The 15,532-nt window shown below is 33.8% G+C and overlaps 1 protein-coding gene across 14 annotated transcripts in view; it reads left to right on the top strand.

Moving 5' to 3' along the window:
• The window catches only part of CEP57L1 (centrosomal protein 57 like 1), a 71,512-nt gene that overhangs the window by 43,710 nt on the left and 12,270 nt on the right, over nucleotides 1–15,532 (top strand). For 6 of the 14 annotated variants that reach the window (XM_046676828.1, XM_046676830.1, XM_046676831.1 and 3 more), the window contains 5 exons: nucleotides 2,356–2,445; nucleotides 3,620–3,785; nucleotides 5,284–5,463; nucleotides 6,631–6,752; nucleotides 12,443–12,502. In XM_046676828.1, the coding sequence (XP_046532784.1) occupies nucleotides 2,443–2,445; nucleotides 3,620–3,785; nucleotides 5,284–5,463; nucleotides 6,631–6,752; nucleotides 12,443–12,502 (531 nt within the window). In that variant the 5' untranslated portion in view covers nucleotides 2,356–2,442. Of the gene's footprint in view, nucleotides 1–502; nucleotides 2,446–3,619; nucleotides 3,786–5,283; nucleotides 5,464–6,630; nucleotides 6,753–12,442; nucleotides 12,503–15,532 lie in introns of those variants that run through there. The other 8 variants (XM_046676840.1, XM_046676837.1, XM_046676841.1 and 5 more) reach the window with 6 other exon arrangements.

Genomic DNA, 15,532 nt, shown 5'->3' with positions numbered 1-15,532 from the left:
TTAAAGTTTTTAATTTGACTCTGTAATGTATCTGAAATTTGTATTGATGTAGGAGTGAGATAAAGGTTTAACTGAATTTTTTCCCCTAATTTTCTACCATGTATTGAATGAACAGCAAACGAATCATTTGTTGAATCCCATGGAAGTATTTGTTTTTATATTTACTAGTTTCTATTGACTCGTTGGTGTTTATATCACGATCTTAGCATTTTAGTTATTACATATTATAAACAATAGATTGTAATATCTATTAGGGTATCTGTAAGGCAAGTTCCTTAACCAAAAATTGTCCTACTCAGTTGTAATAGTACTTTTTAAAGTACTATGCATTAAAAATAAAATAGGGGGGCTGGCCCAGTGGCTCAGCGGTTAAGTTCGCACATTCTGCTTCTTGGTGGCCTGGGGTTCGCCGGTTCGGATCCCGGGTGCAGACATGGCACCACATGGCACACCAGGCTGTGGTAGGCGTCCCACATATAAAGTAGAGGAAGCTGGGCACGGATGTTAGCTCAGGGCCAGGCTTCCTCAGCAAAAAGAGGAGGATGGGCAGTAGTTAGCTCAGGGCTAATCTTCCTCAGGAAAAGAAAAAAAATAGGGTTAGTCCACCCTTTACTGTGTTTACTCTTAAGGTAAGTTAACCTAGATGCAAACACAGAGAAAACCAGAAAAACAGAGCCATTGATCTTTCTCCAGTTTCTCTAAGGAGAAATCCAAACTTGAAAGAATTAGCAATATAGGAAACAGAAAGTTCCCCATTCCAAGAACCCATTGTAGTATCTCTGACTGCCTCCTATCGCCGTCTCCCTGTAGTCCTGTAGGATTATGCAGAGATAAGGGCACAGTCAGCCACTAGCAGGAATAGACATTGCTTATTAAAAAGGACCATTTTGAAACAATTGCTTTCTTCAAGAACAAGTGAAAATGCTTTGCAGTAAAGTATTTGTGTCTAGCACATTCTTTTCAGGGGATAGTTTTTTTATGCAGGTGGTTCCTTAAGACAATTAAGGTGTCTTAATTTTATACACCATAGAGACAATAGGTAATTTTCCTGGTTGTTTACCAGTTGTCAGAAATGGTTCCAGGAATAACTTGAGATTCCCTAAGCTTTACCAGGCTGTTGATACATACGAGGCCAATGTTTTACAGCCTTTTGGCCCCACTTGCAGATACCTCTAAAATGGCTCACAAGAATTTCTGAGGTCTTTTCAGTTACTACAGGTAAGCCTTCTACCAGATATGCCAGAATCCTTGAAGGTTGAATCTTAGTACCTCTCTATATTTTCAGAAATTTTTCTCCAGAAATTTCTCTCATACATCCCCATGAATATATCCCTTCCAGCTGTTCTCTCTCTTGCTGAACAATATTATCAATGCACCAGAACCCTCAAAGTGCCAAAACTGTGTTAGTGATCTCCTGAGCCTACCCTCCTCATTGGAATATAACATCTTATACAAAGTAGGGCAGCTAATGCCTCAATCTGTTATAAGATATTGGTGAAATACTTCTGTTCTTACTTAATAGCCCTCTCTCTTCCCAACACCATGTATGAATCCATGGGACTGGGTCAGAGATGAATTAGAATGACCACCACCATACTCTACTCAGAATCACTCCTCCCATCCTCCACCAAGTAAAGCTTTGATTTTGGATCAAGTTTTTTGTACTTCTTTCATCTTCCTTCAGAGTGAGTTTGTCTCCTAGGATGCCTCAGTTTTTTATGTAAATAAGCCTCTAGTGTGCTTATGTGCTTGTTTATAACACAGGACTAGATTGTAAAGGTTAAGCTGGGACCCCTGTTACAATGAGAACTCCTGAGCTCCATGTCACAGCATAGCTTGTCTTCTCTCATTTCTTTACCATTTCCTTTCTTTTTCTTCACCTTATTTTCATCCCCACAATGGGCTGTTACTCTGCTTATGCCCACTTTAAGATGTATTTACACATTTAATTTAAATAAACTTTAGTCTAATTTTTAACTTATTGGAATTTTTAACTTATTGGAATCTTCTTAGTCATCTCATATACATCAAAAACCCCAAATTTGAACTTGTTTTTTAATTGGTGCAAAATTCAATTTGTAAAATATTGTATTTGGGACAGAGAAAGCAGTCTTCCCAAGAACTTCAATTCATAGTAACTAATGGCAAAATTTTGTTCTTTTCATTATTGGAGAAACTCTCTAGGAGCTGAAAACTGAGTCAGGTATCTTGAGTAACTCCAGTGTTCTTGGGATAGCTTCAACCATATACCTGCCTCTAAAGATGTACAACCATGTTCAGAACTTCTGTACTTTGGGCCCCTGCCTCTGCTTCATTGTGAGCCAGCTGACTAACTTTACTCTCTTGTGTTTTGAGGGAACGGCAAGTTAGATATAGTCTCCCATGGTGGGCAGCCAGTGTCTGAACAGCAACAACTCGGGGGGATGGAGACATGGTTAGTAAATGGTAGGTGGTGCTAATAACAATAACAAAACATGATTGCCTCTTAAGAGCAAAGAGCATCAGATATTCTAGCAAAGCTTCCTAGGCTATATAACCTCTAATTTAGACCAATTAGAATGTCCTGGAAGACAGCCAATCATGACAATGGCTAAAGCAGAAAATCCTATTGAGTGAAGTGTGTTCTCTGCCCTCCCAGGAAATACAGTCATGGAAATGTCTTCATTTGCCTTGTGAATTGGGAAGGTAGTGAAATCAGTGAAAATTTGAAATTTTCAGTAATTAAAATAGGCTAATTATATAATGGGATTCTAAATTTAAACTTTAAAACAAGATTTTTTTCTTAAAATTGTTCTGGTGAATTGTTTTTGTGTGAACAATTATTACCCTCTTTCTTCCAATGTGGCTATGAATTAATTTAATTAATTAACTAGAATCTATTAAGTGGAATACTAGATTTCTCAAATATTTAAATTACAGAAAGGAGAGTAAAATGATTTGGGAAAGCTAGACAAAAAATTACCTGCTAAAATGGTTAAAAAAGCTCTCTTACAAACAAACAAAAAAAGCCCAGAATGACAAAATAAAGCTATTTTAGATTCTTCAGGTTTGGTATCCTTCTAAACTAGATGATTAGAATGCTAATGCATTAAGTGGAGTTGTGTCTTACTCGAGGGTTAGGTTCAGAAATTGATATATCCAAAATTACCCTTGAAAATCCAGTACATTGGAGTTCAACAGTCAATCTTAGAGAATCAGATTTTGTGGCTGGCTTGTCTTTCAAAACTATCTTGTCTTTTAGAATATGTACTTTCTCTTTGACCCTTAGAGTCACTCTGTTAGTAGATAGTGCTCAGACCTTGAAAGGTACATGAACTTGTGATCAACTAAGAAACCAGCACATTTATGCCACTCATGTAATGGTCATTCCAGGGCATATGCTTGTTGTAAATCAGGCAGAATTATCCATACTATTTATACAGTAAATAGTCATTTTTCTTTCTTTTATTGCTGAGCCTATGATGGTTGAATTTTTGATAGTAAACTTCATAAAGATACAAATCCACAGTGTATGATTATGTGTTTATCTTAAGGTTCCACCTGAATTTTTGTCTAATGTTTTTGTCATTCAAATAGCAAAGAATGATGCTATGCTATATCATTCCTTTATTCTCTACAGATAATGGATCCTGAATTAATGCACAGTATAGTAGGAAGCTATCTTAAAACTCCAGAAAGAGTACCTGTTCCATCATTTACTCAGAATGATCAGTCAGCTCCGACTCACCACTCTGTGAGCTTAGAAGTTAACCTTCCCAAAATGCTTCATAGTCCAAATAGCCAAGGTAATGCTAATATAAATTCTTACTTAAAATTAGGGGAATGGTACGAAGTATGTTATATAAAACTTCATTTGAATATAGAAAATAATGCGATTGTGTATTTAACTAATCTTAATAAAACTACTCATTTTGACTCTTGCTTTAAGTTTCTATAAAGTAAGTTATTTAACGTTTTTTATTTTGGCTTCCTCAGCTATAAGATGAAGATTAATATAGCCAGCTAGACACATATTACAGGTTTATCATAAAAGCATCATTAGAAAATAGGAGAATACTCTTTGAAGAATAAAAGGTCAGATTTGGAATCCTAAACTGGATGATTAGAATACTGGTAAATTAAGTAGGGTTGTATCTTATTCAAGGATTAAATTCAGAAATTGCGTATATCTAAAATTACCCTTGAAAATTCTTTAGGAAGCAGGTACATTGGAGTAACTACAAAATACAAGTATTGAAACTTTTAAAATATAAATTTAGAAGGATATTAAAATTGAATTAGGAAAACATTTATGACTCCAGGCATACCTATGCCATACAAATTACTTTCTAAGATGCTGATTATCACCTTATTTTTTAACATTCTATAATAATGATTGCCATTAGTAAGTAAACCAGCTTTGTGGAGTAAAACAGTCACAAGAAATGATAATTCAAATAGATAAGCCAGCTATAGGTACCGTATAGCGAGCAATAAATATAATTCGTTTATCTCATTTGTAAAAAAATGACAATCTCTCGTGAACATCTTTCTAATTGGATATAAACTATATGAAAATTAATCTAGAACATTTATTTATATTCCATTTTTCTCTAGTTTTATAGTTTGAAGATATAACTGAATAGAAAGTATAATATTTGAAAATTTTATAACTGAATTTATCTGAATCATGAAGATATTGATATAGCTGAATAAAAATCATGGTAGTACGTATGTACTACTTATAATCTTTCAAGCCTCATGTCAGGTAAAACTTGGATTATAATTTTTTTCCAGTGGATAAAACTGTGTTCTACCTCATATATCCTGATTATTAACCCTGTATCTTGGACAAAAAAAACAATAAATGTTTGTGGTTTGACTAAAACTGAACACATCAGTTCAGGAATACCTTTAACTTTAAACCAAATTTTCATGTTAATTAGTGGACCCTATATTTTTAATTTTCTTTATATATACTCAGACTCTTATGCCTCCCAGACCGTATGTTATCCTTTTTATGTCTTTTAGTTTGAAAATATTTATTTTATTAAATTATTAGCTTTCTCAAATCTAGAAAATCAATATGATCATAAATATATTGTCTTTACAAGATATGTTAGAGAAAATTTGTCCCTTTTTAGAATTTTAGTCATTATTTTTCATTTTTATGAGGAATATATGTTGCTTGTACATTTGTCTGGTTCACTAACAAAAATAAACTACTCACTTTTATATGCTACTATGATTGTAGGTGTTCAAAAATTCTCACTTAAAATATTAAGCAAATTTTTTTTTCAACAGCTCTTATTTTAGCCTTAAAAACTCTTCAGGAAAAGATTCATCGTTTAGACTTAGAAAGAACACAAGCTGAAGATAACCTGAACGTTCTTTCCAGAGAAGCGGCACAGTATAAAAAGGCCTTGGAGAATGAAACAAATGAGAGAAATCTGGCACACCAGGAACTGATAAAGCAGAAAAAAGGTAAGAAAAGTCAATAGTTCTCAGAAATAAGAGGTTACCAAAGTTTACAACTTGAAAATAATAAGCCCAGTCTAAGCAGATTCACTCAAATATCTTTGTTCTTATAATGCATTCAAACCTTGAGGCCTTGTTCTCAGACATTTTGATATTTGCAGGAAATGGATATAACTTTGAACTTACCTCTTATATCTAACTGTTATCCCAGTTCATAAATTCTTGAGATTAAAAGAAAAGTTAAGTTTTTAGACAAGTTGTGTTTAGAAATTAGAATATTTTCAGAATACCAGCAAAATCCAGTTCAACCCATGATATAATTGAAATAGTTTATATTTCAGTTAACACTAGTTTTTAAAATTTGAAAATAGATGGCAACACTAGTAAACAATATAAAAACAGTAAAAGTGAATTAAAAAATTGTATTTAACGTGAGAGGTTAACTAGAAGAAATGGAGAGGTAGGTGGAGGTTTCTGTGGAAATTATGAAAAGGACGTCTGGACACAAGTTTTGGAGATTTAGAACATAAGTTTTTTATATAATTTCACTTCAAAACATATGGCTTTCTTTTTCCTTGTAACACTACACTCGCTCTCATAAACAAGGTTCAAGTTTGTGTTTCAACTTAGAATGAAGAAACGATGAGAAAAATCTTTCCAAGGTAATTGGACAAAAGTGGAAGAAAGAGCTGAGGAAGGTGAAAACTTAAAGGATTAGAAAGAGGTTGCTTACACCTTATAGAATTAACTTTACTGTCAGTAGTCAAGAGCAGAGGAAAATGGGAGTGGTAGAATGCATATGCCTGAGTTTCTTGAAAGAGAGGAAATGTATTGATAAGGAAGAGATTTTAGGTTCTCTATTTTTCCAGATAGTGTCATTTCCTAGGAACAGCCAGGATTATTATCATCCCACAAATCACTGACATCCTCCCCTTTCAGATGTGTGCCCTCTGGGTCTTTAGGGGAGACAGTGTTAAACCAGTTATGTACAATTAATGAGATAGTCACAAAATGTATGTTCATAACTGTGGGAGAGTCAATACTTAGAGCTAAAGAAGCCTTGGACTTTTAGCTCTTGACTGAATTCATATAATGCATTTCTTGTGATAACCAAATCTCTGATCTGTGTGATAATCAACTAATTAACTCATTGTTACATTTTCTTTTTTATAGACATAACTATACAATTAAGCTCAGCCCAGTCTCGTTGTACTCTTCTAGAGAAGCAACTAGAATATACAAAGAGAATGGTTCTCAATGTAGAGCGAGAGAAGAATATGATCCTAGAACAACAGGTGAACATATTTTCTATAAGGAATATAATATAATTTAATGTGTTTTTGAAGAATATTTAATGTCATGGGAAAATTGTCATATTATAATCTTAAGTAGAATATAAAGCTGTAATATAGAAGATTTCCGCTTACAATGATGCAGACTAGGTCATTTGGACCAACTTTTCTTTAGAGGAAAACAAGAAAAACTAGACAGAATATTAAAAGGAAGGGAAGGGAAGGAGGGAGGGAGGGAGGAAAAAGAGAGAAAGAGAGAGAAAGAGAAAAAAAGGAAAGAAAAAATATGCAAAGGCATTTGAGAATTAGCAAGGTGATGAAGCATCACCAATTCCAAATCTGTGTGCAGACTTGGCCTGACATTTCATACCCCTTTCTTCTGAGGATGTGTCTGATTCCAGAAAAGTCAGTTTGGAGACTGAGTAATACTTTTGACAGCCATTCTCATAGGTCTAAGGAAATTAAAGTTAGAGTCCAGGGCCTACCAAGAGTAGGAACCCTAGTAAATCTCCTGTGCTCTGAATGCTTTGTAGGTGAACAAGAAGGAAATCAACCCAGATTACAACTCTATTCTAGGTTATTAGAGTAACTCAAGAAATCTTGGTCCCTGAAATTGGATTGAAGTGATCCTGGGTTGCCAGCATTCCCAGGTATCTCAGGGTACCTCAGATTATTTCTACAAACATTTCTTTGACACTGTGAGAAACTTTTCAATTAAAGATGACCAGGCAGAAGGAGATAAGACTAGGAACAAGAAATAGTATACATAACAGACTATAAACACTCTCACAAGTTAGCTCCAGCTAGGTACCAGCTGTAACAGACACAGACTTTAAAATAATTATGCTTGCTATAATCAAGGATATAAAAGACAGGATTGAAATTTTTAACAGGGCATTGGAAACCATAAAGTGGCAGAGCAGATCTGAGGAAGAACCAAAGGAAAATGATAGAACTGAAAAATATAGTAACTGAAATTTATAAATCAATGAATAGATCTAACAGCAGATTAGAATAGATAATTAGTGAACTGGAGAGTGAAACCATCCAGATCAATGAAGAGACAAAATGATATTAAATTCAGAAAAGAGAATAGGGGGCATAAGTTAGAGTGAGAAGGTCAAACTTATGTGTAATTGGAGTTCCAAAAGGAAAGGAGAAAGAGAATGAGGCACAGGCAGTATCTGGAGAGTTAATGGCTGAGAATTTTCCAAAAGTGATTTAAAAAAATCTCACCGCAGATTCAAGAAGCCCTGTGAAATCAAAGCAGGATAAATAAAAAATCTATACCTAGACACCTCATAATAAAATAAATAATAAGACAAGAATAAAAGCTACCGGAAAAAAAAAAGACTACATTCAAAGGGACAACTAAGGTGACAACTGACTTGTCAATTGAAAGTTCTGAATCCAGAAGACAGTAGACTGATATTGTTATGATGTTAAAAAAAAAAAAAAAACTGGCAATCTAGAATCCTATTCCCGGGGAGATATCCTTCAGAAATAAAGACATTTTAAGACTAACAAAAACTCAGGTAATTTGTTACTGGGAAATCCATTCTAAAGGAAACACTAAAAGACATTATTCAGACAGAAGGAAAATTATGTTAGATGGAAAGGACAGAGATGCAGGAAGGAATGAAGAGCAGCAAAGATGGTAAATAAATGGGTAAATCTACATAGATATTGTATAAAACAAGAATAATAATGCTTTATGTGGTTTAAATATATATAAAAGATTAAAATTAGTGAGAACAAGCTTATAAGTTAGAAAGCGGTAATTGTAATGAAAAGTCTTGTAAGGTCTTGGCATTGTCTTGGAAATTAGTAAAAGTACCCGTCAATACTGGATTTTAATGGGTCAAGTATTTAATAGATTTTTTTCAAGGAATTAGAAGGTCAATTCTAAAATTTATGTGGAAAAGCAAAGGTCTAAGAATAGCTAAACTATTCGGAAGAAAAATAAGATGAAGCCTTACTCTACTACATATTGAAACAAATTATAATGCTATCAAAATTAACATGATATTTGTATAGGTAAACAACCAGAATAAAGGAGTAGAATATAGTCAGAAATAGACCCACTTGAATGGAAACTCAATATGACACAGGTGCCATTGCAGATCATTGGGGAAAAGATAGACTCAATAAATGGTTCTGGGAAAATTGGTTATCAGTGTGAGAAAAAAAATGAAATTGGATCCCTACCTCATACCATACACAAAAATCAATTCCAGATGGATTAAAGACTTAAATGTAAAAGGCAAAACCTTGAAATTTTTAGAAGCAAATGCAGAACAATGTCTTTGTGACCTTGGGATGGAGAGGGATTTCTTAAGACACAAAAAGTAGCAAAGCAGTAGAACAATGGTCAAAGTTACAAAGAGGCATTTTGCAAGAAAAAAGAAATTGCAAATGATCATATGTTTATAGAAAAGATGATCAATCTCATTAGTAACCAGGGAAATACAAATTAAAAGCACAAGCTACTACTTCACATCTACCAGATTGGAAAAAATTTAAAATTCTGACTGTAAATGAGGATACAACAACCAGAAATGGAACAATTTTGTATTACAAAGTTCAGCTTGCACATTCCCAATAACCTAGAAATTCATATCCTAGCTAAATATTATAGATCAGTGGCTTTTAACAGTTTTTTAAATGTTTTTATTGAAGTATAATTTACATACAGTGAAATGCACAGATCTTTAGTATGTAGTTCAGTGATTATTGATAAATGCATATACTTGTGTAATCCACAGCCCTATCAAATAATAGAACGTTTTTTATTGAGTTCATAATAGTTTACATCATTGTGAAATTTCAATTGTACATTATTTCTTGTCTGTCACCACATAAGTGCTCCCCTTCACCCCCTGTGCCCACCCTCCAGCTCTCTTCCCCTGGTAACCACTGAACTGTTTTCTTTGTTCATGTGTTTGTTTATATTCCACATATGTATGAAATTGTATGGTGTTTGTCTTTCTCAATCTGGCTTATTTCACTTAGCATAATACCCTCTAGGTCCATCCATGTTGTTGCAAATGAGATGATTTTGTCTTTTTTATGGCTGAGTAGTATTCCATTGTACGTATATATCACATCTTCTTTATCCAATTATTGGTTAATAGTCACTTGGGTTGTTTCCATGTCTCGGCTATTGTGAATACTGCTGCAGTGAACATAGGGGTATATGTGTTACTTTGGATTGTTGATTTCAAGTTGTTCAGGTAGGTACCCAGTAGTGGGATAGCTGGGTCATATGGTAGTTCTATTTTTAGTTTTTTGAGGAATCTCCATACTGTTTGCCGTAGTGACTATACCAGTTTGCATTCCCACCAGCAGTGTATGAGGGTTCCCTTTTCTCCACGCTCTCTCCAACATTTGTTATTTTTAGTCTTAGTGATTATAGCCATTTTAACAGTTGTAAGGTGATATCTTAGTGTAGTTTTGATTTGCATTTCCCTGATGATTAGTGATGTTGAACATCTTTTCATGTGTTTATTGGCCATCTGTATATCTTCTTTGGAAAAATGTCTGTTCATATCCTCTGCCCATTTTTTGATCGGGTTGTTTGTTTTTTTATCATTCAGTTGTGTGAGTTCCTTATATATTATGGAGATTAACCCCTTGTCAGATATATGATTTGCAAATATTTTCTGCCAGTTGGTGGTTTGTCTTTTTGTTTTGATCCTAGTTTCTTTTGCCTTGCAGAAGCTCTTTAGTCTGATGAAGTCCCACTTGTTTATTTTTTCTTTTGTTTTCCTTATCTGAGAAGACATGATATTCGAGAAGATCCTTTTAAGTTTGATGTCAAAGAGTGTACTACCTATGTTATCTTTCAGGAATTTTATGTTTTCAGGACTTATCTTCAAGTCTTTGATCCATTTTGAGTTTATTTTTGTGTATGGTGTGAGATAATTGTCTGCTTTCATTCTTTTGCACGTGGCTGTCCAGTTTTCCCAACACAATTTATTGAAGAGATTGTCTTTTTTCCATTGTATGTTCTTGGCACCTTTGTGGAAGATGAGCTGTCCATAGATGTGTGGTTTTATTTCTGAGCTTGCAGGTCTGTTCCATTGATCTGTGTGCCTGTTTTTGTACCAGTACCATGCTGTTTTGATTACTATGGCTTTGTAGTACATTTTGAATTCAGGGATTGTGATGCCTCCAGCTTTGTTCCTTTTTCTCGTATTGCTTTAGCAATTCGGGGTCTTTGGTTGCTCCATATGAATTCTAGGATTCTTTGTTCTATTTCTGTGAAGAATGTCATTGGGATTCTGATTGGGATTGCATTGAATCTGTAGATTGCTTTGGGCAGTATGGACATTTTAACTATGTTTATTCTTCCAATCCATGTGCATGGAATCTCTTTCCATCTCTTTATGTCATCATCTATTTCTTTCAATAATGTGTTAATAGTTTTTGTTGTATAAGTCCTTCACCTCCATGGTTAAATTTATTCCTAGACAAACAATAGAACATTTTTATCACCCCAGAAATTGTCTCATATCTCTTCCAAATTATTCCCTCTTTTCACCCCACCTCCCAACAAGGCAGCTACTATTCTGATTTATTTTACCTTAGATTAATTTTACCTGTGCTAAAACTTCATATAAATTGGAGCATAGAAAACATACTCTTTTGTATCTGGGTTCTTTTGTTTACCATAAATTTTTTGAGATTCGTGTATGTTGTTGTCTGTATCAGCAGTTTATCCCTTTTCATTGCCGTATAGAATTCCATTATATAGATATGCTGTGGTTTGGTTATCTGTTTTCCTGTTGATGGACATTTGGCTTGTTTCCAGTTTGGGAGGTATTATGAATAGAACTGCTATGAACATTTTTGTACAAATATTTTTTGTGGACATATATTTTAATTTCTTTTGGGTAAATATCTAGTAGTAGAATTGCTGAGCCACAGGGTATGTGTATGTTTAACTTCATAAGAAACTACCAAATGAGGGGACCGGCCCAGTGGCACAGCGGTTAAGTTCACACGTTCTGCTTTGGCGGCCCGGGGTTTGCCAGTTCAGATCCTGGGTGCAGACATGGCACCACTTCGCAAGCCGTGCTGTGGTAGGCATCCCACATATAAAGTAGAGGAAGATGGGCATGGACGTTAGCTCAGGGCCAGTCTTCCTCAGCAAAGAAAGGAGGATTGGCACCAGTTAGCTCAAGGCTAATCTCCCTCAAAAATGAAGGAAGGGAGGAAGGAAGGAACTACCAAACTGTTTTCCAAAATATTTTCTTCTAGATGCTTTAAGTTTTCATTTTTCTATTTAGGTCTGTGGTCCAATTAATTTCTATATGGTGAGAGAAAATGTTCCAGGTTAAATTTTTTTCCATATGGATATCCAGTTGTTTCAGCACCATTTGTTAAAAGATTTTCCTTTTTCCCATTGAATTGTTTTGGTACCTTTGTCAACAGTCAACTGACTGTGTAGGTAAAGTCTGTTCCTGGGACTCTGTATTATTTATTGGTCTATCCTTATACCAATACCATGTAGCTATGTAATAAGTCTTGAAATCTAGTAATGTGAATCTTCTAACTTTGTTCTTTTTAAAGACTATTGTGGTTATTATTGTACATATGGACTTTGCACTTCCATATGAGTTTTATAACCAATGTGATGTTTTATACAAATAAGTCAGCTGGGATTTTAATTGGGATCTTGTTAAATCTAGAGATCATTTGGAGGAAAATTGACGCCTCAAAAATATCAAGTTTTCCAATCCATGAACATGGTATATTTCTCCATTTATTTCAATCTTCTTTTCTTTCTCTCCACAGTAGTTTTTAGTCTTTAATAAGAAGTCTTGCACATCTTTTGTTAAGTTTATCTCTAAGAATTTTGTGTTTTTAAAAAGTCTTGCACATCTTTTGTTAAGTTTATCTCTAACAATTTTATGTTTTCTTAATGCTATTATGAACAGTATTTGGGGTTTTTTTCATTTTTCTTTTACTAGTATGTAAAAATATAATTGATTTTTGTGTGACCTTGTATCCTGTGGCCTTGCTAAATTATTTATTACTTCTAGTAGTAGTCATTTTTCCTAAGGATTTTCTATATACACAATGATATCATCTGTGAATAAAGACAGTTTTATTTCATTTTTTCCAATCTTTGTGGTTTTTATTTCTTTTTCTCACTTTATGCACTGACTATTACAACTAATATAATGTTAACTGGAAGTGGTAAGGACTGACATCTTTGCTTTGTATCTGATCTTTGGGATAAAGTTGCCAGTCTTTCACTATTAAGTATGGTGTTAGCTATAGGTTTTTCAGAGCTGCCCTTTATAACTTGTGGAAATTATCTTTTATTCTTAGTTTGCTGAAAGTTTTTATCGTGAATTAATATCAAATTTATGAATTGCTTTTTCTGCGGCCAGTGAGAGGGTCATAAGATTTTTCTCCTTTATTCTGTTAACATGGTAAGTTACATTGATTGATTTTCAATTGTTAACCAACCTCAAATTCCTGGTATGGACCCAAAATGGATCATGATATCTTATTCTTTTTCTACATTGCTTGATTAACTTTGCTAATATTTTGCTTAAGTATTTTTGTGACTATTTCCATGAGGGATCTTGGTTTGTAATCTTCTTATAATGTCTAGTTTTGTGTCATGGCTTTGCTGGCTTCATAAAGTTAGCTGGAAAGATTCTTCTTTCTTCTTTTTTCTGAAAGACCTTTTATAGGATTAGTATTAATTCTTCCTTAAATGTTTGATAGAATTCAAATTTGATAGAAGCTATCTGAGACTGGAGTTTTCTTTGGGGAATGTTTTTAAATTATGGATTCAATTTATTTAACACATATAGAGCTACTTGGATTTTCTGTTTCTTCTTGTGTCTTTAGTGGTGTCTCCTCTTTTATTCCTGGTATTGTTAATTTGTATTTTCACTCTTAAAAATTATCAGTCTACCTATCACTTTATTAATTTTATTGATTTTTCAAAGAATTAACTTCATTTTTTAACTTCTAAAAATTTTGTGTTTATTTTCTATTTCACTGATTTTCACTTTGTCTTTATTATTTCCTTTCTTCTACTTATCTAGGGTTCACTTTGCTCCTTGTTTCCCTAGCTTTGTATGTTGGAGGCTTAGATTATTAACTTTAAAACTTTTATTCTTTCTTTTTAAATGTTAGATTTTGTGATTAAAGCTATCACTTCCCCTCTAAACACTGCTTTACCCACATCCCAGAAATTCTGATATTTTGTCTTTTTATCATCATTCAGCTAAAAGTATTTTTTAACTTCTCCAGTGATTTCTTTTTAAATTCTATTAACTTCTCTTCCTCTTGGTCTCCCTTCTCTTCCTCCTCCTTTATTGTAGCTGCTCTACAGGTTAAAGTATGTACTCTTAACCTACTGGAGTCTGCCATGAATTAGTATTAAAACACTTCATATATAGTGTATAGAGTATACAGCGTACATGTGCACACTGTGCTTCCACTTATCCCCCATTATGCTACAATTTTCATACATTTTATTTGTACATGTTATAAAAACCACAATACATTGTTATTATTTCTGCTTTAAATGTCAATTATCCTTTAAAGAAAATTAAGAAACAAGAAAAAATATGTATTTATCTACATTTTTACCATTTCTAAGTGCTTTTTATTTCTTTGCGTAGATTCAGTTTTCCATTTGGTATCATTTCCTTTAGTCTGAAGTACTTCCTTTACAAGTCTGCTAGGAATTCTCTTAGCATATATTTGTCTGGACAGATATTTATTTCACCCTCATTGGTGAAGGATATTTTTACTGGATTTAGAATTCTAGTTGACAGCTTTTTTCTTTCAGCACGTTAAATGTGTCTTCTCAGTTGTCTTCTGGCGTTAAGAGTTTATAATGAAAATTGTTATCTTTATTCTTCTGTGCATAATATGTCATCATTTCTCAGGCTGCTTTTAAGATTTTCCCTTTATCATGGTTTTCAGTGATTTGATAATGATACGCCAAATGTGGTTTTCTTTGTATTTATTCTGCTTGGGTTTTTTGTTGCTTTGTTTTGTTTTTTGAGATTTTTGAGTCCATCAGTTAATATTTTTCAGCAAAATTTTGGAAGATTTTTAACCATTATCCTTCAAATAATTATACTTGTCCCAACTCTCCTTCTGTGACTCCAGTTGAACTCCAATTAAATGTTAGATCACAGGTCACCAAGACTCTGTTGATTGATTGTTTCTGTTGTTTCTGTGTTACTTTTTGTTGTTGTTGAGGTAACAGTGGTTTATAACATTATATAAATTTCAGGTGTATATTGTATTTTGATTTCCGTGTCGACTACATCATACACACCCCTCAAAGTGTAATGGTATCCATCACTGTACACTTGTGCCCTTTTACCCCTTTCACCCTTTCTCTTCCCCCTTCCCCTCTGGTAACCACCAGTCTATTCTCTGTTTTTTGTTTTTTAATAGACTTTATTTATTTATTTTTTTTTTTATTAATGTTATGATAGATTACAACCTTGTGAGATTTCAGTTGTACATTTTTGTTAGTCATGTTGTGGGTACACCACTTCCCCCTCCGTACCCTCCCCCCACCCCCCCTTTTCCCTGGTAACCACTGATCAGATCTCCTTCTCAATATACTAATTTCCACCTATGAGTGGAGTCATATAGAGTTCGTCTTTCTCTGACTGACTTATTTCGCTTAACATAATGCCCTCGAGGTCCATCCACGTTGTTGTGAATGGGCCAATTTCGTCTTTTTTTTTGGCTGAGTAGTATTCCATTGTGTATATATACCACATCTTCCT

Source organism: Equus quagga, chromosome 11 (genome assembly GCF_021613505.1).
Source record: "Equus quagga isolate Etosha38 chromosome 11, UCLA_HA_Equagga_1.0, whole genome shotgun sequence".
Lineage (NCBI taxonomy): Eukaryota > Metazoa > Chordata > Mammalia > Perissodactyla > Equidae > Equus > Equus quagga.
Note: the sequence above shows the minus strand (reverse complement) of the source record. Positions and strands in the feature narration are given on the sequence as shown.